General features: G+C 35.3%; 1 protein-coding gene across 5 annotated transcripts in view; it reads right to left on the reverse strand.

Annotated features, from left to right (window-relative positions):
* The window catches only part of ITPR2 (inositol 1,4,5-trisphosphate receptor type 2), a 519,932-nt gene that overhangs the window by 75,263 nt on the left and 420,282 nt on the right, over positions 1 to 24,387 (reverse strand). For all 5 annotated transcript variants that reach the window (XM_024256738.3, XM_054527007.2, XM_054527008.2 and 2 more), the window contains 4 exons: positions 17,086 to 17,261; positions 8,195 to 8,359; positions 4,440 to 4,635; positions 470 to 562 (listed from right to left, as the gene is read on the reverse strand). In XM_024256738.3, the coding sequence (XP_024112506.2) occupies positions 470 to 562; positions 4,440 to 4,635; positions 8,195 to 8,359; positions 17,086 to 17,261 (630 nt within the window). The remainder of the gene's footprint in view (positions 1 to 469; positions 563 to 4,439; positions 4,636 to 8,194; positions 8,360 to 17,085; positions 17,262 to 24,387) is intronic.

Raw genomic sequence — 24,387 nt, forward strand, 5'->3', positions numbered from 1 at the left:
GAGGCAGGGAAAGTTTCATTCTCATTCTCTCATCTGAATAAAGTCCAGGAAATTTGCATAACTTGTCCAAGACATAGAGCTAGAGACTGTCAAGTCCAGGATTATTACCAAGTCTTTTGAATTATAAGCCCATACTCTTCCCGATCCTGTGTTAAAGGCTACACAGCTAAAAGGGACTCACTTAGTATGGTTTGCAATATGGTAACAGAATCTTCAGCAGCACATACCACAGGGTAAATGTGCTAAATCCTCCTGAATAGAAACAATATAAGGAACAGGAGAGGGGTACAAAATGATCAATGTGGGAATCCTTTCTCCAGTTCAAATCATCTTGGTTCTTTTACTCTCTATTCTTCTATTTCAATCCATCATGAAATTTGTAGAGCAATTCCCTAAGAGGTAATAATATTTACTAAATAAAACTTCAAAGATATCAAGTTCATACTGACCCAGAGTCCTTTCTACAAACCTGTATTTGAAGCTGGAATTGTGGGTGAACAGTTCTCCTTGGCACATGCTTCCATCATGGTAGTTAAAGTCATAGCAGGCACTTGATGACTGCCTAAGAAAATACAAAGTAGTATATAATATAGAGTCAAATATGCACATGATGAAAACTGAACCTACAGTTCTAAAGATATGTAAATTAAAGGCATTTATACTCCAACTTAGCTGTGTTCCTAAAGTCCTAGGAAGTTAGTATGGAATTCTGAACACAGTTTTGCCTATTGAAGCAATTTTATAAATGGAGAATAGCTTCATAGGCCAACCCACTAAAAGCCTTTTATACCTTTTTTTAAGTGGTTGAGATAAAGTATCAATACTGTAGACCTTTACATCCATGTGTGATAATGTTTCTATGGGCAAACTCATTCAGGGTTCTGACTTGGGATGCCAGGAACATATTCCCCTCAATGCAGTTGGCAGTTCCTGAGCCCTAAGCCACTGATCCCTACAAGTGAGGCAGGGACTACTGCTGGTAGTGGTTCTAACGGTCAGGTACAGGCTCTAGGGAACTAAGGGCATCATATGCCTTGGGAAGCAAAAATCTTCTGCCAGATCTGTGTTCAGGATCTTCTATTCTTCCATAGTCCCCAGGAATCCATCTGCTTCCTGGCTCACCACCTATATCCCTGACCCAGAATAGAATAGAAAATAGTCACCCTCCTATTTGTATGAAACAACGTTTTATTTTTTTAAATGTTGTTTTTGTTAGTAACAAATATGAAGTAAAGAGATTCCTCTCAAACCTATTTTTCACATAGAGACATCAAGGGAAGTCTTCATGATGGAAAGACAACGGTGGGTCCAGTTGTAGCTACAAAGGCTGTAGCAGTATTGAAGTGCATTTCCCAGCAATGCCACACCATGACTACCCTGACTCTGACTAATCAGCTGAGATGGGGTAGAAATGGCAAAGGAAAGCTTGAGTTTGGAGGAAACATGAGGAGGAGGAGGCAGAGTGAGGCTGGGGTTGCCAGCCACACAAACACTGGAGCCGAGAGAGCTAGTGTCCTCCCCAGAAAGGGTCCACAGATTTACCTCCATCCCCTGAGGGTGGGCACATCCCCATTAACCCTGAGTTGAGGGTGGGTGGGTGCGGAGGGTCAGACAGTGAGAGAAGAGTGTGCCCTGTGGCCATTCCCTTACTTAATACTTACTGAAGCATCCTGCTAGGCTCCACAGGCCCAGAGCTAAGGCCTGGGAGAATAACAGTCAACTAGAGGACATGGAGAGATATAGACACAATTATAATTGACTGGAGATAGTGAAGTACAGATTTTTTTTTAATGTAATACACTAGAGGAGGAAGAAGTGAATTCTAGGAGAGGGAAAAAAAACCCAGAAAGCTTTTTGGAAAAGGGTCCATCTAAAGGAGTCACAGGACTTAGATTCATCAAGGTAAGGCAGGGAGCAAAGGGGATGATTCCAGGTGCAATCTGTCTGACAAAAGGTGCAGAGGTCAATGAAGGCATGGACCAGCCACAGTGACCAGAGCTACCAGCCACTACTTTAAACCAAGAACCCCACATCCAGTGCAGATCCAAAGGCTTTGAACCAATGAGAGACAGTGAGAGCTATGGTTGGAATGAGCAATTTGGGCAGGCAAAAGAGAGGCTGTAGGTGGGGAAGCCACATAGGCGGCTCCAGCAGAATTCTGGGTGAGTGGAAATGAAGGTGAGAAACAGGAGGATGGCCCTGAAAATGGGGAAGAGGGACAGGTGTGGGCGAGAGAAACTGTCACCTCCACTTCTCAACAGATCCTTCTCTTTAAGTTCACAGACTTTTCTAAGACACCAATTTCCTGAACATTGCTCAAGTGGCGGCTACTTCATCTATCAAGCCAGATTCCTCTGGTCCTACAGGCAGGATCTGCGTTTCCAATGGCATTTGCCAATTACCCGTCCTCTACTCTCACAGGGCCCTGTGATGGCTTTACTACTCAGCTTTAGAACTCTCAACCTCCCCTGGTTGCTCCCACCAATTGGTTTTCTGATCTTTTCTTCTCATTCGCTAAAGAGCTGCATACTTCTCTGCACTCCAAATTTCACTGGCTACCCAGGGATGCCCTCAATAATGTCACTCAATATACACAGTCAACTTTGCAAGTAAATAGTGCCCAATACATGAAAGAATAAACTTAGCACTATGTATCAGTAAAGACAATATACGGCATTAGAAATGAAATTTGAAATATTATGAAAACAAGGGTGTTTTTCCTAGGGCATCATGTCATGTATAATCTCAGTCTATAAAACAAACACTCTTAATCTATGAATAATCAAGAGTTTAACTTTGTTAACTGTTCCCATATGCTGGGTTTTCATAGTATTTATAAAAGCTTTATTTAACAGCATTCCATATGAACGTGTATCAAAATTTTTAGTAAAGAGCTTGAAACTTCTGGTCTACTGTTGCCCATTTTGTAAAAAACAAAAAAAGAAAAAAGGCATTTTTCCAAAGAAAATATTTATATTCATAATACAATGATAGCCAAGTTACTTTTAAAATAGCACAAAATATTTACCACTTGATTCATAAGACAATAACTACTGCACACATTTTGAATTCATAAATTATGATTCAGCTTTAGACTCAATCTGCACTGAGTTACTCAATGTCATCATGCCTCAAACCTAGTAAGTGATTAATGTAATTAATGTGGAGGTTTTGGGAAGCAGATAGTCTACATATATATATATACACACACACAAACACAAATCCCTATATTTATACCTGTAAAACTCTGGGAAAAGTAACATTTAAGGAAGAAGAACAAGAAAGACAGAAAGAGAAAATACTTTATGTTCCGGTGAATAAAGACTATATACTTAGGTATAAAATTCAGGACAGTCTCAAGTTTAATAACTTCCAGTCCACATATATGATGTTTCCATTCTGCGCTTTGATGACTGAGACTTACTAATAGACTTAAATGTCATAATCTAAGAAAGATACTACCATATATCATCAATTTAGTAATTAAGAAATGTTTGTTAAAGGCAAGAGAGAATACCATTTGCGAGGCATCAGTAATTAAACCCTAGTTTTACATTTAATGGTTTGAGGAGAAAGAGTGTCATATTTTGGTTTCCATTCTCTACAACCCATAGTCAGCAGAATCACCCAGAGAAACCATTAGCAAAGTGCAGAACTATGATTTCTACCCAGCAAAGCAGGGCAGGAGGAAAAAGAATAATAAACTTCAGAAGCTTAACCAAAACAACACAAGGTAGGGAAGGGGGAAAAACACTTTAGAAAGCTTAATAAATAAAAAAATCAAAATAACACAGAGAGAACAAAGCCTAACACCACAGGAATCACACTGATTATAAATGGATGGTGCCTAACCAGTCACGACAAAAATAAAGAGAGTATAGAAATGTTGAAAGTCACACACTGATAGATTTGGTCCATCAATCCCAATATTTTGAGCATGTCTTCCTTCTTTTGCTCAATATTTTGAGCAAATTTCTTATGATCTGGTGGTTTCAAATCAAAGCATTTATCATTTTCAATTATTTAAGTATAATATGATATACTATGATCAAACATGTATGGAATAATGATTGTGAATGATGCTAGCTGTTATTTTTGGGGAGACAAGGAAAAAGAGGAGGAAAAGATTTTTAAAGTTATTATCCTGCACTGAAGTTGTTGACTGTCTTTTGGAATATAGTCAGCTTTATTGAAACTTTCTTACTGAGACTGAGCTGGGATGATGTTTCTCATGTGAGTATTTCCCTATACACATTGATAGCTAATATGCAGCCTAAGAGTACTTCACATTCCTGACTCTCAGTAGTAAACAAAACATATTCTCAAAGGAATAAAAGAAAACATTTCCTCCATTCGTGTTTATCTGTAATCCTGTTAACAAGCTACACACAAGTCATATCTGCCATCAGAGAAATCTCATTTAGTGGTAATAGCAATACCTGTAACAGGAGTTCGGTTTTTCAGCCTATCAACTTCCATAGTGAAGTCATCCTTCAAAAAAAGGAACCCAATAATGGAAAACAGGTAGACGAGGATGAGAGCCAGGACTGCAGTTAGAATAATAGAGCGGCCATTTCGTGTGACACTTTTTATGACATTCAGCAAAGTCTCTTCTCTGTACACCAAATCAAAAAGCTACAGAGATAAAGAAAACACTAATAAGAAAAGAAGGCATTGGAGGAAAAGGTAAACAAACAAAAACATAATTACAAATACAAATGCAAGCCATTCTAGTTCATATATAAAGAAATAACCTAAACCACCTTAAAATGAACCAAAGTATTTATTTCTTCTCCAGCTGGAATATATTAATAAACTGTTTTTTTATAAAGATACATCTAGCACAACATATAATGTGCATCTGTTGGTTTCATAACCAACATAATATCAATTTACTAAAACATTACAGAAATAGCTTAGTTTTACATTTGAATTCAGAAAAGTTACATTGTACTTTACCAGCTTAGCTACTTATTCACTTATTCTTTATTTTTGGTCTTACTGATATTCTGCAGTTACTTCTGGAATATGTAAAATGGCTTAAGTGAGAATGCTGAATTAGGTCCTCCTGAGTGATGAATAATTGACAAATTCATTAAATGTATTACTTAATCAAGGGATTAGAGGTGAAATTGTAAGAACAGTTTCATGAGTCTGATGCAGTGGGAAAAGTATGAAATTTAAAAATATTTGGGAAATGCAAACATCCTTCCTTAGTAACAGGGTATAATAGGAAAAAAACCTATTACTTTAGTATATACTTTTGGAAATGGAAGTATAAACAAAAATATAATATGTAATTTTGTTAATTGATTTTCTCTAATAGGTTACTACCTATTTTGTCTTCAGTAGTAGAAAACCTATGCACTAGTCAAGCTATGTGTTTGCAATCTGTGGTAGACACTAAGGACAATTTTATTTATTGCTACATTATAAAGTTGAAATTATACATTAGAAAGTACATGTTTTATTATTAAAATCTGGTTAAATGCAATAAAATCACATTCACTTTTAGAAAGGTATAAATATCTGTTTGGAAATGAATAGTATTTTTAAAATTGGAATAATTGGGGTTTGTCTTCTATCTGTGGGCAGTAATTAGAGTTTCTGAACTGGCTGAAATGATCAATTATGTGTCATATACCCTTTCAGGACCTTGTCTATTTTTTTTCTGAGTACTGAGGGTTATACAGTTACTGTCCAATTTAATTGTAGTCTTGCAAATAATTGCTGTCTAGATATTAACTTGTTTGCTCACCTATGGAAACTGCTATTTTACGATGGTTAAATTTTTTAAAAGTCTATTTTGCTATCTATTTACCTCCTGGAAGGAGCAGCCAGCTTTAGAAATAAAGTCAATATTCTTCAGTGCAGACAAATTAACTAATGCACATTCAACTTCCAAATTGTCAACACTGTGGCTTATTAAATTTATTTAAGCAGTAAGTTGACACAGTCGAGATTTTTCTTTAAGTTAACTCAGCAGAGGTTTAAAGACAAAAAAATCTGGCAATGTGCTGTAGGTCAGTTCTAGAGAAAGTTTATAGCTTTCAGGAGCTCCTGGGATGCTTGCTAAAAATGCATATGCTTGGGTTCCGTTCTAGGCCCATGGAATCAGAATCTTACAAAAGCTGTTGACATTGGGCAGGCTGATTGTTCTTTCCACTTATTTCTGAAAACAAAATCTAGAGTGTGGTTTTTATTATTCTGGATAAAGGACTGACAATCGTGGGTACAACAGGAAATTAATATTCAAATATTTTTTCAAATATAAAAAATCTTTTAAAAATATGCTTACATACGATTTTTGGTATTATGTATATTACAATTTTCTTCTAGTCCTCTAAACATCAAAATGGACTATATCCTTTTCAGAACCAACCCAATAAAAACAAACTAGCATCAATATTGTAAGATTTGAAAGATAAAAGACCAGAGGAAAATACAATTAGAAAATGGGGTTAATAAAAACATAAACATGTGTACATCATTTCACATGTTTTTCATATTATCTGATATGGTTTGGCTCTGTGTCTCCACCCAAATTTCATCTCGAATTGTAATCACCATGTGTCAGGGGAAGGATCTGGTAGGAGGTGATTGGATCATGGGGGTGGTTTCCCTCATGCTGTTCTTGAGATGGTGAGGGAGTTCTCTGGAGATCTGATGGTTTTAAAAGTGTCAGTTTCCCCTGCGCTCTCCTCTCTCTCTTCTGCCACCATGTAAGACATGCCTTGCTTCCCCTTCACCTTCCACCATGATTGCAAGTTTCCTTAGGCCTCCCCAGCCATGTGGAACTGTGAATCAATTAAACCTCTTTTGTTTATAAATTACTCAGTCTCAGGTAGTATCTTCATAGCAGTGTGAGAACGGACTAACACATTATCTGTTTAATGGATCTTGATATTCCTATCCATTTTATAAACAAGAAAGTTGAGTGCAAAAGTATTATAAACTCATCAAATTGCATACATTAAATGAGTATAGCTTTGTGTATGTCAGTCATACTTCAGTAAAGTGGTTTAAAAATTATAGAATATTACATGTCAGTCAGGTAAAAGTGCTGGGTATAATAGGACTTTATATATCACAGACTGGTTAAAAAATGAACTTTTTCTGGTGAATCAGGGCAAAAAGAATTCATTTAGATTGTTAGAACAGAAAAAATATCTGTTGCTGAATAATCTAACTTAACTGCCTATAAGTTTATATGAAAATATAATAGACAAATCTACTCTTCACTGTGGCTCTTTCAAATGTTTGAGGGTATATGGAAAATTGGCCTCATTTCAGTCTTCTCAAATGGGTGTGCTAGATAATAGGGAGGCAGGAGGTGCTGGATTTGTCCCTCATGACTCAGGCAAATTCCTCAACAAAATGTTTTTAGATGTTTAACTTGTTTTCAGGGATCATCTTATTGGACAATGCTCTCCACTGCATGCCAACTATGAACTGGAAAGATAAATAAATTGTTCCTATGGCATCGTGATGGTAACCTGGTAGTGCTTTTTAACTTTCAAAACATTATCACATATTTGTATTGACTCCTCTCCTGGTTTATGGCTATAAACCAGTACATATGTAGGAAGGTAAATCAGAATTTTTAAAAAAAGCAACCTTTAGAAAAAAATCTGAAAGAGCCACTTAATGCGTTAAATATATGTAGATAAGTTTAACAGCAATGACATATTAAACCGAAAACTATAAGACTGTTCTTAAAACAACTGTCTCTTTGCTACGATGGTTTTTTAAAATCCCTCTCATTTTACTTATATGCTATTCTAAAGGTACACATAATTTTTGATATTATAAATAAAATACAATTATTTCAGTACCTAAGAAAATATACCCCTATTTTGTCTCCCACACTGTAGAGAATCTTTAAACGTAAAGGGAAATATTAGTTGGCTGAAAGCAAAAGCAGCCCTTGTCATGTGAAGCCTGGGTCAAGAGGTGGGGTGACTGGTTGCTTCTCAGAGAGGAAATAAAGAACTCCACCACCTGTGTGGTTTCCCAAAGAAAAAAGACTACAAATGATAATAATTCACGCTTTTCCTAGGAAATTCTAAAAATAACATAATTTGTCCTAAATGTCAGGCTTTGCTTAAAAAAAAAAAATCAAAGGAAGAGGCATAAGAAGCAGCAGCATTGTGTACTTTTTCAGCAGTGATTGTCCACATAGAGATGTACTCACCAGGAAGCTATAGAAGAATTCATGGACAAAAAGGCCCAGCATGCAAACCAGGACATACGCCACGTGATAGAGAAAGGCCATATCCAGGATGACTGCTCGGTACCCACGGGTGAACGTGCCACGATTTCCAACAAAACTCACCAGAAATACAATTTTATTACAAAGCTAAACGGAGGAAAGGATTAGAGATTACTGTCTTATTTATCCTGAAACTCACATGGATGAAAACTACTATTCATAAAGTCCATGACTTTTTGACATGGATGAAACTATTATTCATTAAAATCTATGACTTTTTGACAAGGATGAAAACTATTATTCATAAAGTTCATGACTTTTTTCATAATTTCTCATTTTGTAGGTCTTCAGCATTGCTTACAAATTGGCATGTAAACATAATACATGCAAAACTTGCATCCTTTGCAGTTCCAGGAAGAGAGAGAATGATAAGAGACTCTGCAATCAAGACAGGTCTGGATTTAAATCTTGGCTCTTCCATTACTGTTGTGTGACCTAATTCATGCAGCTGAAGGCCTTGATGGTTTATTCTGAAAAACTGGAATAAAAGAATTTCCATCTCGTAGAACCCCTCAGAGGATTAAATGACATAATACATATGAAGTCCTTAATACAATGACCCCTAAAAATATTAGTTTTATTATATTTTTATAGTAAATATGTAAAATATTTTTATTATGCTGTAAATATAACAGAAAAATATCTTTTCAGGAAATATTCAGAGATCTGTTCTTGATTTTGTGTTTTTATCATGGACTTTGTCTACTGAGTACTATTTTAAACAAGTAAGTGATTAAAATTATTTTTGCATTTAATTTACTTTATATACATAGAAAATATAAATGTACTTATATACCTGAGTTAAAATAAATATAATGTATGTATATGTTTTCTAAGCCCCATGTGTGATAATAATTCAATAAACATTTTGGAGTGTTTATTATGCTTCTGACTATGTACAGTATTTATATTCAAACCACATTTCATATTGCCTTTTGTGGCATAATTTTGGAATGTAGAAATTTATACTGAGATCCTTTGGCAATAATAACGATGTGTGTGCACTGATTTATAAACTTAGCACCATCTATTTAGTTCTAGAATCACTGCAGTAATTATAAACCAAAGAGCCAATTTTGTGTCTTAGTCATCAAGGAAAGAATTACAGATTTCAAGGGTTTACAGTTTGCTCTTCCTAATTGTTCCGAGTTCTTTAGGTTATCTACTGGAACCATATTTGTCCTTAAATGTCCAATCTTAACTTTGGAAAAACAGGTTGCTCTTTGCAACATTGTTGATTTGTTCAATATATATTAACAAATTATCGAATGATTTTTAAATAACATAAGGACCATAACACTTTGAAGTAGATGCAAAATTGGAGGGATTGGAAAACCTTTTCCTTTCAATTTCTGAAGTTCAAATCAATACAGATGAAGTGAGAAATGGGATACTATTACATGTTTTGAAGAGCCAACCAAATTAATAACATAGCAACTAAAAAGGCCAAACCTTTCCTAAATTTCTCCCCTGCTGATTAAGTATCCTCTCAATAATCAATGTTATCACTTCATTCATGTCTTATTTCACTGTTTAGTGTTTCATCATCAATATTTTATGCTATTATTAAGTATAGCTGTAGCATAATGAATGTATTTATATTTTCTGCCCAAGAGCAGGTTTAATATTGTAAGAAGTTATTATTTAAAAACTCAGGAAATATATAAAAATACTAATCTATATGACGTATTTAACAATAAACACCCCTGAAAATGGTGAAAAAGAGAGTGTCCAGAAGAAGCCATATTCAGTAGTTAATTATTTAAATTGTCTTGAATGCCATTATTTAAATTTGTACTATTTACCTTGATTCATCCACCAGAGTTCATCAATATGAAATAGAAATAAGTTATATAAAAATAAAATTAATAATTGGAGTCATGAGTTTTCAGAAAGACGAATGATACGTTTAAGACACATTGTTTATATGATTTCTAATTCTCTAAATGAAATCATAAAAATTATGCAGAAAAACTATAAGCTCCATATACTGAGGAAAAAAAAATACACTGAATTTAAATTCTCAAAAAGAAGAATACATTTCATTTCTCAAATAATGCAAAAACAAGGCCACATTTCTTCCTAAAAGAGACTCTGCCATTTTCACTTGAAAAATAAAGATTTGCCTTATTTGTTTTCAGGTTTTGGTTTTTGTTTTATTTTTGAACGTTGATCTAGAGCTTGATGAATAGATTCCTGTTCTCTTCCCTAAGTCTTGACGTGGAGTGGAGTTGATATCTGACAGTGGCGTCTACCTATTTCTGTTGAGATAAAAAACAGGGAACTTGGTGTCCTTTTGTTTTAAAGTGTTCATATGAAGGGGAAATACGTGCAAGAATAAACGACTTGGGTGGGAAAGAAGTTGAGCTGTGAATTCTCCTTTCTTCATGAAACTTACAAATTGTTTTCATATAGCATTTTCCATGAAAGCTTGGAATATTTATGCCAAGAATGAGCAAGTTGCTAAAACAGTCTCCCTTTTCATGTCATGAAAAAGTTGACATCGTCTAACCAGTCCTTCATTTGTCAGTGCCATTATAGCAAGGGTCCATGTGGGTGATGAAAAGTGGATGGTGTGCCCAGGAAACTGGGCAAGATGGTCACAAGGCTCTTCTGAGCTGGTGCTAAGAGGTTCCTCAAGTCAACACACAAATTTCAATTTCAAGGACCATAACTGTCCTATATACCTTTTTCTTACTCTGTCCATTATTCAAAGCCATCCCTGCTACAGTTTTTGTTGGGGATGAGGTGAATTGTGTGACAGTGGGGAAAGGGATGGAATTGAAACAGCATCAATGCAAGCTTTGGGACAGTCTTTAAAAAATGATAACACACCATCCAAATGATTTACCAATAGGTCTTCTAAAAAAAAAAAGCAAAATTAATGTTTGTTTGTTAATTAACGTATACTAAAGTTCATTACATTTACTTAAATTTATTTAATTAAATTATCTATTTGCTAATTATTTATGAAATTATTACTAATTATTTACTAAATTATTAATATATTTAATTAATTTAATTAGTTAATAATTTAGTAAATAACTAGCAAATAATTTAACTAGTTAAACTATAAAGTATATATGAAAATACTACTTAATTATTTAACCAATAATATAACTATTATTATTGAATAATAATAAAATACTACTTTATTGAATAATTTAACTATTTAATTAATTAGATAATTTATTAGTTAAATAAGTTATTCAAGAAAGTAGTGTTCTCATATATACTTTATAGTTATTGATAATGTCTTTGCAGGACTTTTAACAGTACAGCGTAGTGGAAAGACACTGAATTAGAAGGCGGGTCATCTGGTTTCAATCTTGGCTCTGCCACTAATTTCTTGCTTTGGTAAACCCTCCTGGTGTCTACAGGACTTTGTTTTCTCATATCTAAAATGAAATGCCTGGAAGTGAACAATCCTTAAGCTCCCTCATAGCTATAGAATTCTGTGTGATACCTTTAAATGTTACTATTTTATTTGATCACAGACATTTATAGCTGCTTTATCTCTGTCTTTACATTATTCATTTGGTCTTATTTGGTACTCTGTCCCTGATCAAGAATTCTATCCCCAACTTACATTGTTCCTATGGGAAAACATGACCTATTTTACAGGAATAAATTGTATAAAGAAAAAAAAGACTGTCCACTTATTTATTGAAAAGTAAAATTGAATTTGTGATTTTCAACTCTATTACCATATTTTCATCAACCATGTAAGTTAAACTTCTTACTAAAAATGAGATGGTTTGATTAAAAAATCTCCATTTCAGGGGCATTACATCTACAGCAGGACAAGGTTCTAAGATCAATGTGTAAGGCAAAATTTGCATGCAGTGAAAATCACCCTGGAAATCTCTTAAATTGCTGACAAAACAGAACAGTAAGCACAGGTCATATAAATGGTAGCGTCTCTTACTAAATTCAGCTCATCCTACTTTAACCCCAGCATTGGAGCAGTTTTCTGTTTCTGCAACTAGTAGTAGTTAGGAGCATTCAGTGACCATATTATATGAAAAAGGGTATGTCTGTGTGTGTGGAGAGAGAGAGAGAGAGAGACAAAATGAAAGTTGTTTACTCCGAATATATCATTGAATTTGTGTATGTTAAATGAACATATGGTGGAACTCGACCTTACGAATTAGCAGTAACATAAGACCTCCCAGAAAGCTATCTACAAGTAAGTAACTAGGGACATTACCCTATTAAATTTGAACACAGTGGCTCATTGTTAGTAGACTAGCTATCTGCTAAACTCCATTTGCTCCTTCTCTCTGCAAATGGTGAGACCAAGTTATTAAATGAATTACACATTTCCAGGTACTATTAGAAAGGAAAAATCATTGTAGATAAGAAGTTTAAAAGATATTAAAAGATCTTTTTGTGATATTTTACTACATTGTTATTTATTTAAAAATCTGAACAACAAAAGTTACTGGAGTGGTTAAACAGATTATATAACACTCATATGACTGGAAATAATATAGTTATTAAAATGAGGTTTACAAATAATTTTAATGGTATGAAAGAATATTAAGTGACCCCAAATTTATAAAATATGTGCTTATATTTGTCAGAATAATATATTAATTTCCATTACCAATGCAAACTAACAGTGCATTGCAGAGGGAAGAAAACTAGACTGGGTTATAAGATGTGCTTTATAACTGAGAAAAAAACACTTGAATTTTTTGAAATATCTCAAATATTGCAATCACTTCTGTGACAAGGCAAACTAGTTGAAATCTAGACCAACTCCTAGTTTTAGAAATGAATAAAGACAATAAAAAGAAGCACCATAGTAAACAGAAACCAGTACTAAGTGGTTATAACACAGGTTGAGGCTTTTCCTCCCACTTGATTCCTTTTCCAAAAATAAGACTTTCCGCAGTGGCTTAACATTGTGAAAGACAGAGTCCAGAAACAACTCCCCGAGAACCAAAATACAAATATTTTTACAATCATAAAAAGAATGTTTTACAATTAAAGGGTGCTTCATGTATTATTACAGATAGTAACAGATAGTAAACAGCTGCCATTGTTACTATTCTATCATTATCACCATTATTAATCTTTTCTAAATCTTTTCAACTATCCCAGTGAAGATAGATCAGGCTTTATAGTATCTTCCCTTCACTAATGAGAGGAATGAAATTCAAAGTCTTGTTGATTTGCCTAAAGTCTAGAACTCTGATGGTCATTAAGGCAAAATTGTCAGGTAGATGTCTTCTTTTGTTTTTCTTATTTCTGATACCTATAGTTTTGGCACTTATAGTTTCACCTCTTACATAATGCAAACTTTTAAGTGTAAATTAAGTTAATAAAGGTACTAAAACTTAAGGTACAAGATATGACTAATTGATGTTTTCACATATTTATTTCCTACCTCCTGGGTAATGATAAACCATAGACAGCTTTGTAGTGAACTTGTTTTTTGGTTTTTGTTTTTTTTTTTGTTTTTTTTTTTTTTTTGAGACGGAGTCTCGCTCTGTCACCCAGGCTGGAGTGCAGTGGCATGATCTCGGCTCACTGCAACCTCCACCTCCTGGGTTCAAGTGATTCTCCTGCCTCAGCCTCCTGAGTAGCTGGGATTACAGGCACGAGCCACCATGACCAGCTAATTTTTGTTTTGTTTTGTTTTTGAAACAGAATCCCATTTTGTCACCCAGGCGGTAGTGCAGAAGCCTGATGTCGGCTCAGTGCAACCTCTACCTCCTGGGTTCAAGCGATTCTCTGGCCTCAGCCTCTCGAGTAGCTGGGACTACAGGCGCGCACCACCATGCTATACTAATTTTTATATTTTTAGTAGAGATAGGGTTTCACCATGTTGACCAGGTTGGTCACAAACTCCTGATCTCTCGTGATCCGCCCACCTCAGCCTCTCAAAGTGCTGGGATTACAGGCATCAGTCACTGCACCCAGCAGTGAACTTGTTATGTTAAAAATGAAGGTAGATGACATTCGCTAAAATATTTTTATTTTTTTATTTTTTGTAGAGATGAGGTCTCACTATGTTGACCAGACTGGTCTCAAACTCCTGTCCTCAAGCAATCATCCTGCCTCAGCCTCCCAAAGTATTGGGATTACAGGCATGAGCCATAGCATCCAACGTAAAACATGTTTATTAATCCACATAATATTAAAATTATAGATAAAATTTTTTGTCAATATCTACAATATCAAAATGACAATTATTCCACTGAATGTGTTTGTCCCAAATTAAAGTTGATTTTTTTTTTTGGTCAAAATGCTCTGAGCGGCCAGGCACGGTGGCTCACGCATGTAATCCCAGCACTTTGGGAGGCCAAGGCGGGTGGATCATGAGGTCAGGAGATCAAGACCATCCTGGCCAACATGGTGAAACCTCATCTGGCTAACATGGTGAAACCTCATCTCCACTAAAAATACAAAAAATTAGCCAGGCATGGTGGCACGCGCCCATAGCCCCAGCTACTCAGGTGGCTGAGGCAGGAAAATCGCTTGAACCTGGGAGGTGGAGGTTGCAGTGAGCCAAGATCATGCCACTGCACTCCAGTGGGCAACAGAGTGAGACCCTGTCTAAAAAAGAAAAAAAAAAAAAACGCTCTGAGCTGGTAGACCATAATGTATCATTTGACTGTGCAAACAGATGTTCTATGCTGTGAAAGCAATTACAGTCCCCACAGATTTCTACAGTTAATAAAGGAGAGATGTTGCATATCTACATGTATATTCTTTCTCATAAAGAAAGTGAAATATAAAACTTGCCTCTTCTATGAAGTGTCATTTGCTATAGTGGAATTATTTTCACCAAACCAGGCAAAAGCTATCTTCTTATCCTCTCCCATAAGGCGAAAAAATGCTCCAAATGTCTTTGGTTTCCCCCAATAGACATTAGAATGTTATTCCTTATCTCTTTATATATTCTTGGTCCAAAAACAAAGGAAGTGCAAATCGGTGAGTATGACACATCAGCTTCTGGATGGCAAGAACCATTTCCTTCATCGTCTTGGTATTTTTAGTGTCTATTATATAACAGAGGCCCAGTAAATGATTATTATTTTTGGCCCATCTCTAGCTATTATTTCACTTTGTCAGACTTGGATTTTTTTTTCACTTGGATTCATGTCTTCTTGAAGGCCAGTTACCAGTTTATAAATATTATTTGCTTCTTCAAATAATATAGTTCAATATGCAATTTATGTTTTTAAAGAAAAAAAGTCAAACACATAGGCTTAGAAAAATTTAGACAAATTCATGAAGATTCTCTAGTTTGCTTGGTTGGTAATACTGTAAAATTAGCTTATTTCCAAGGCATTGAAAGTACACATTCAGTTCAAGTAAACATTTTCTGAATGTTTCAATGCCAGCTGTTAAAGTAGAGAAACATGGAGCTGGGAAGGAGTGAAGCAGGTAGGGCTAAACTTATAAATGTGACAACTTCTGCCCTCAAGAAACTTACAGAATAATATATTTGATATTTTACAAAATTCTTTACTGATAGACTTCTTTGTAGGTATAGTACACTTCCCTTTATTGACAATGATTGAGGATAATTGGTAATTTGGTTGCCTGAATGTTCTAGCTAATTGGGAGCTGTCAAATACATCATGTCTAATTTTTGAAGAATTGTAATAAAATAGAGGTCAGAAACACAGAAATATAGAATTGGTCATATTAGCTCAGCTTTATAATTCTTGAAAGTTTGGTTGACTATTTTATTAATTCATTTTAATAAATAAATAAAATAAATACATTTTATTTATTAAATATATATTTGCTAAATATTAGTTATGAAATATTTGCTAAATATTAAATATTTATTACTAAATAAATATTTGCTATATATTTTATGTGCAAGCCACTGTAAATATATAAGAATACAAAGATAATTGTTCACTCATTCATTCACTCACTTATTAATTTATTTATTTAGGAAATATTTACTGAGTACCTATAATGTTCTTGATAATGAATGATCAATCCTTAAGCATAGTAAAATGTAGTAGGGGAGATTAGTCCTAATTACAGATACCAGAATATAGGACATTATGTTAGAAACCCAGGAAAAGATTGAAAGTGCCTAGGTATTCAACACATAGATTAGCAATACTTATTTTCTTACCTGGCCATTTGTTATTTCATCAGCCTGATGGTTTTACCTTTTAATATCCCTGTATGGCTGTGCCATGCATAACGTTGACTAGTCCCTTTAAAATTGTATTTCTCAGGTAAAATTATTTCTATAAATGTATCACTTGCTTTTTGAAATACTACTACTCTGTGCTTCTTTATTCTAATATTTCAAAATTCGATCAAAAAATTAATCCTATCTATCACTTTCATCAGTTTATAAAATTTTTTCACATAAAAAGAACCCAATTTAATATTTTTTCATATAGAAATCCTTTTTCTTAGGTCATTTGATGAAAGGTGCTCACTTTCAAAATTCTATTGAACATAATTTAATCTTTTTGGATGATTTAAGATGTCACTTTGGAATATTAACAATGGCTCAGTCATTTTTGTCAATAGCTGTGGGTATAGGATGCAGAACGCATTAAAATTGGATTGGATTAAATTGATGGCAGAACTGGGTCATTCCCCAAATGTTACTTCTTAAATACAGCAATCTTTTACCTATCATTTTTTCTTTCACTCAAAATTAAATAAAAAAAGCACAAATTATGCTCTGGTTAATTTAGATTTATAATAAATTAGAATTCACCATGCATACATGAATTAAAAGCATATAGTTATATTTTTATATTTCATACATTTTTAAACTAATTCTGTAACAGTACAAAGCTAAGTAAAGTACTTACATTAGCTGCACCAAGAAGTATTAATGTAGGCCCAAGACCTATTGTATATATTGATCTGAGCATTATTGATACAAGAAACGGCCGAATACCCACAGGCTTGGAGAAGAAAAACAGTATAGATGTGCAGATCGCAACTGCTATCCAAAGAAGAACCGAGAACAATGGAGAAAGTGTACCTGTAAAATGTGGAAGAAATTTATTGTTACTAAGAATAAAACTAAAAAATGCTAAAATATTTGCTGCTCTACTTTATATGCTATCATTAAGTCAAAGCCATAATCCACTAAATTTCAAAATGACCCCATCTATGTTCTTTATATTTCAAGGAAATGTCTTTGAACGCATTACTCATTATTACATTTCCAGAAAATTTGTGATTACTTTCAAGCTACTTAAATACTCACTAGTTAATGTTCCTTTTATTAAGTCTGACAATTGTTCATCTTTCTCTCATATGAGGATGATTTGCTAAATACTTTTGATAGACATCTCTCTCAGGAAACTTAATCCAAAATTTGTGATTAATGACCATTAGATATATAGCTAAATCATTAAAAAATTGAATTCATACCTTGTCTTGTCCTATTAGTATCAAGTTTCCATACTCTAGATTCCTCTGAAGAACCTAGTAGAATAACCTTTATAAAACAGACACATGCTTTAACTGCTAAATACACATGCATAGATATGTGTATGAGTATGTGCATGAGTGTGTGTATTTGAAGGCCAACTCAACTGCTAAATAAAATTTTTAGCTATTTACTCATCAGAAAATTCACATTCCAAATGTCTTAAAAAATGAACTCTGTTACACATAAGATTTCTTAGGAACTCCCCAAAAGAGAGGTTCAAAAATATTTTTTCTTTAATAAGTAGTACAATTCACTGACATTTGCACTGACATGTGCATTCAAGGAATCCTTCCCTGAAGGTCACGTGGTGCTGCGTTTGCAGAAGTAAATGAAGAGGCAACATTCTTGGGCTGATTGGATCAGCTCTGGGGCCTCAAATGCGTGTCTATAGGCTGACATAGAAAGGAAACAACACAATGGAGATTTTCCACTGGTAAATATTCAATAACAGTCTTATTCTTTTGGCCACACCTCTTATCTTTATTTATAAAATTTGCTATTGCATGCAAAACACCTCAAGGGCTTGGTATGCATAGCTTTTGTACTGTCATCAAAACCCTGGGATTATCTGACTCCTTTAATGAATTCTGTATAAACTCTTAGTTCATAGTGTGTGCTAACATCTCAGAAATAGGAAGATCCTGTCAACTGTTAAAAGACAAACAAAAAATCAGATAATGAACAGCATTCATTTAGACATGTTTACTTTTGCAAGGTTTGTTCTTATCATGCTGTCTCTGAAAGCAAACAATGATGAAAGGAGCTTGAGAAGACAGATGTGATATTCTCCCTCACCAAATTTATAATCTGATAAGATTAATTTGGAGATGGGGAAAGAAAAAGGGTAAACTGCTCTGAAAGTTACCTGCAATTCCTGTCCTCTGGCAATGCTAACATACAGGTACCCTACTCGTGTTTATGATGATGTTGGCTTGTAAGCACTCTACATCTACCAAAATACAGGCTAACCACCAACTGCCTTGACCTCACAGATCTCAAAGAGCCATAGAGTAAATAGTGCCTTCAATTTTCTCTCTTGCTTACTGGGACTTGAGACTCCATCAGAATGTAAAATCTAAAAGGATGAGGGCCATCTCTAGGCCTGTCGCCATGCCTGTTACACAACAACAAATAAAAATTTGTTGATTGAGTAAATAAACAAAAATATATTCTGTGCATTTGTTTTGAATAAATAACTAAGTCTCCACTTATCAACTCCCCAAGTCATACAGCTGAGCTTTTAAGTTCACGAAAACTGACAATATCTTCAAGGCACATTTACAGCTGTCAGCCAGTTATTTGACTTTTCAGCATAATTCATAAGCAATGTCTCGGTGACACTCTTACTCTAGAATAATTTGGCATAGATAGTCACATTGCGCATTGTCACTAATTTCTGATACACCAGCCACCTCTTCACTATTCTTTCCAAGACAATATCTGGTTTGCTGAGATATCCCCTTGATCAAACAGAAATTATAGTCATGCACTTAAAATTGGGTGTTTGATCCCTTTGTGAAAAGAACTCAAAAAGTGTCTACTATAGTAGCTTGCACATAGGTTCATACTAAATATATATTTGTGGAATAAACTCAAAAGTTATTTAAAACAGCTATTGAAAATGATGTTTATAATTATCTTCTCTAAGAATGATCATATTGGTTTCTATCTGAAGATTCAATGCTAAAAAAGAACTGAAGTCTCTCTGACAAACTCTAGAGAAGACAGTACAGATTTTCTTTGAGTCTTGCTCTATCGCCCAGGCTGGAGTACAGTGGCATGAACTCGGCTCGCTGCAACCTCTGCCTCCCAGGTTCAAGTGATTCTCCTACCTCAGCCTCCCGAGTAGCTGTGAATACAGGTGCCTGCCACCACGTCTGGCTAAATTTTGTATTGTCAGTAGAGTCTGGGTTTCACCCTGCTGGCCAGGCTGGTCTCGAACTCCTGACCTCGGGTGATCCGCCTGCCTTGGCCTCCCAAAGTGCTGGGATTACAGGCACAAGCCACCTCGCCAAGCCAACAGTACAGATTTTCAAAGCCATTCTTTACCCATTAACGGTGGGAAGGGAGGAGCATTTTCTCTCCTTAATACTCTATACATGTATCCATTTTCTACAATAAGCATGATATTATTTTAATGATACAAAAAGTTTTATAATTTACCCTATATATTTTTAAATCTTAGAAAGTATGAAGTTTATCTTTTGTAAAAGAAAATTCAGAAAGCAAAATTGCAAACTTCAATCCAGTTCACATAATGGAGCTCTGCTATCTACCTCATGCAGACTCTATAGTTTCCTGTACAGAACATGCTGCTGCTTACTTCCCTGTTTCTCTCCATCCCTCTGCCTCCCAAGTAGCCTCATGAGGTCTTTCTGTTTCTTCTGCCTCAGTCCAGCTAAAGTAGACATCCACTCAGAAATCCCTGGGTGGTCTTTACTATTGTGCCTTATTCATTTCTTGGTCCCTTAACTGCACTGTGAACTCTTTGAGGACAAGGACAAGTTTACTAATCTTTGTATTTTTTAAAATACAAAGACTGTAAAATCTTTGTATATAACAGTGCCTGGCACATAGCGGCACTCCATCAACAGTTAAGTTGAAGGAATTGAAATCACCATGAAGAACTCATTTTCTTTAACACAAAGCACTTGATGGAAAAAAAGAATTACACTACAAATGTTAATATAATTTTTAAAAATCACATGCTATCTTGGTATAAGACATTCCCATGGCATCAGTTTTCTCCACTAACTAGTCTGCCTTTGCCAAATGAAATCCAGGGTAGGGATATCTGGCGTGGCAGCTGTCAGCTTCCGAGTGGACTTCCAGGCGATTCCCAGCATCAGCAGCTGCTGCTTCAGCCACAACTAGCGTAGCCTCATTCCTCAACATTGGGATGTTTCTTTTTTAGAGAAGCATACATTAAACAAACAAACAGCCACAAAAACCAATCAGCCAAACAAAGAAACCCAACCCAAAACCTTTAGCCATAAAAAATAAGCCATGTACTCCTGAACAAATTGAAACCAAACTCTTCAAAGCCTGGCAATTAAAGGAGATTCTCTATCTGCAGTAGAGGGTGAAGAGTGCCCAACAGGCTGGTCCTCTGAGAATTCTCTCTCCCTTAAATGTCTCCCTTTAGTTATTGTACCCCACTACTTGGTTGAAGAGGGAAACTACTCTCTCAGTTAATATCATAACCCAAGTGTGAACCAAATATTTGAGCACAAGAAACTCCTAGTAGTCCAGGTGTTCAGACTGGGAAATATAATTGGAGGAAGCATACACGGCTCATTCCCTCTGCCAGTCCCTCTGTTCTCACCACCACATTGGTACCAGCATGTATTAGGATCTGGGGTTGGAAGGCGGCATATTTTAACCAGAGCTCTTTTTGTGGTCCAAGACTTACCAGGTGATTTCATAATCAACTTCTATACCAAGTCAAGGAACTTCAGGGTTGGACAGAATCCTTACATTTATTATTTTTTTCCTTTTTAACTTTATCCTTTACCTAGATTCCCCAAATGTCAACACCTCATATAACTACATGACAATGATCAATATCAGGAAATTAACATTGATAGACCACTTTTACCATCTATCTAGTCAAAGTTAGTCAATTTCCCAATTTATGTCCTTCTTCTGAACCAGGGTCACACATGGGATTCAGTTGTCATGTCTCTTTAGTATCTTTCAATTTGGATAGTTTCTCAGTCTTTCTTTGTCTTTCATAAGCTTGACACCTTGAAGAGTACTGGCCAATTATGTTGTAGCATACCCCTCATATGGGGTTTGTCTGAAATTTTCTCAGTTAATTCATTTTTGGAAAATGATGTTACATCCTTGTCGGTGACTGTATCAGGAGGCATGTGATGTTGCTGGGACTCATTACTGGTGCCATTAATGCTGATCACTTAGCTAAAGCGATTTCCCCCACTTTAAAGTTATTATTTTTCCTTTCATAATTAAGTATCCTGTGGGGAGAGACCTGTACATTATATATAGGTTATATACTTTTCATCACATAGTCACCCATTAATTTTAGCATCCATGGATAATTTTTACTACTGTGATGTTTGCCAAATGGTGACATTCTATTCCCATCATTCTGTCTATATTTTATTAATTGGAATACAATTATTAAAAAAGAGCTTTATCTTACCACTATCAACATGAACTCCTGGATTCTTATTTTATTCTATGGGAGATGATGTGTCACTGTCAATAATCTTTTTCTCTAAATTTTCTCATATTTGACCACCTGGAGACTTTTCAAGTTGGATCCTGGGTTCTCTGACATGTCTCCATCATTTTTAAGCACTTCTTGAAGGAATTCTCATCCATCTTTTATCTTGCCCATCTCTAAATCACTTCATAGTGGCCCTGGCATACGGTCGTTCAGCCTGTTTGACCAAATCCAGCATCAGAGAAACTTCACCACCAGCACAGAGCTTTCCTTCTCCAGACAATTCTGATGGCCAAGTATGTGTAACAGTCTTAGCTCTGTTTCCTCAGCATTCCTAGCTATGCAGTGTGCAACAGATTAAGACTAAGCTAATCCTGACCAAAATGTTAACCTTATTCACGGAGCTATAATTAAATAACTCATCCAGAACTATAACCAGATGACCCAGACATAACCTTGGGGTTTGATATTGTCAAAATGGCAGCTCATGCCTTCCCTTCCCTCTAAGCACCCCATCCACTTAGATATCCTAAGCTGAGCCTCTATCTTGGTTACTGCTGTTAACTGCTATCCAGTCCTTTTCCAGAAGTAAAGTCTGCATCTGCACCTGATGATAGCACACCACGTCTTCCAGCCTTGTGTTTGCTAGTCCTATTTCTGGGACTAACAAACTTATACCTCCCATAACTAGGAGAAAATTGATGCCATGGGAATGTCTTATACCAAGATAGCATGTGATTTTTAAAAATTATATTAACATTTGTAGTGTAATTCTTTTTTTCCATCAAGTGCTTTGTGTTAAAGAAAATGAGTTCTTCATGGTGATTTCAATTCCTTCAACTTAACTGTTGATGGAGTGCCGCTATGTGCCAGGCACTGTTAAATATAAAGATTTTACAATCTTTGTATTTTAAGAAATACAAAGATTAGTAAACTTGTCCTTGTCCTCAAAGAGTTCACAGTGCAGTTAAGGGACCAAGAAATGAATAAGGCACAATAGTAAAGACCACCCAGGGATTTCTGAGTGGATGTCTGTTTAGCTGGACTGAGGCAGAAGAAACAGAAAGATCTCATGAGGCTACTTGGGAGGCAGAGGGATGGAGAGAAACAGGGAAGTAAGCAGCAGCATGTTCTGTACAGGAAACTATAGAGTCTGCATGAGGTAGATAGCAGAGCTCCATTATGTGAACTGGATTGAAGTTTGCAATTTTGCTTTCTGAATTTTCTTTTACAAAAGATAAACTTCATACTTTCTAAGATTTAAAAATACATAGGGTAAATTAAAAAACATTTGTATCATTAAAATAATATCATGTTTATTATAGAAAATGGATACATATAGAAAGTATTAAGGAGAGAAAATGCTCCTCCCTTCCCACCGTCAATGGGTAAAGAATGGCTTTGAAAATCTGGTATTTCAAGTCCTTTTTCAATGACCAGATGCACCAGCAATATCTGGTGAGCTTATTAAAAAATACATATTTTTGGACTCTAATTACAAGGCAAATCTTCAGCCTCAGTTTCTTCATCCATAAGGATATTCTTCCTCCATAAGAATATAGATTTGTCAGGAAGATTAAGTGAAATGTATGTGAAGTGCTTAGCATTTTGCCTGACCCAATCTAAGTGGTGAACAACATCTGCTGCTGTTATTATTATCAGTATTACTATTATAACTATTATTGGCCAGGCAAGTATTACAAATACCATGTGTTCTGCTTCTCCTGAATGAGTAAAGAGCAACTGCCCAGAGGGGTGGCATTTCCCATCACTATTATATTTCATGTACAATAGATGGCAGCAGAGCCTACATACATTGGCTCCGGTGGTCAAGAAAGGGATATCATGGAATGGAACTCAAGGGAAATTAAGTCTTGTATGAAGAAGGGGCATGCTTCTTGTTATTGACATGCTTCCAATCCATGGAGAAAGGTCCTAGATTGGACACAAAAGGGTTAGCCTTCTACTCTAAGATCTGCCATTTTTTAGGCTTTCTGGGCTTCCATCTGTTCATCTGTCAAATGAGTGCTTGATATTAGATGATTTCCAGAATTGCTTCCATTTCTAAGATTTTATGCTTCTACTAACTGGGACTCTATAATCTTCTCAGCATTCTGTGTGAAGATGATATTGATTTATCATTCATGCTGGACTTCTTTCCTCCCAAGAGTTACATTCCTCTATGCTAAGAGTTTATCACCAAAGGAGACTAAACACAGTGAAGAGAAAGCCGTTTATACTTCCTGGTGTATTTGCAGTTGCTCTATGATGGATGGCCAAATATTTGCTATATTTTCACTGCTATTTAACTCATACATCCACTCCATTGCTTAATATTCTTCTTTTATTACGGGTAGCCTTCCAAAAACAGTGGTTATTCATGACTATTCAGATTACAGCTAAAGTTTAGAACTTTGATATCTATGTTACCTGTAATGAACCTGTAAAATAGCAAATGACTCTTGGACTCCCATTTCCTTT

This window comes from Pongo abelii, chromosome 10 (assembly GCF_028885655.2).
Source record: "Pongo abelii isolate AG06213 chromosome 10, NHGRI_mPonAbe1-v2.0_pri, whole genome shotgun sequence".
NCBI lineage: Eukaryota > Metazoa > Chordata > Mammalia > Primates > Hominidae > Pongo > Pongo abelii.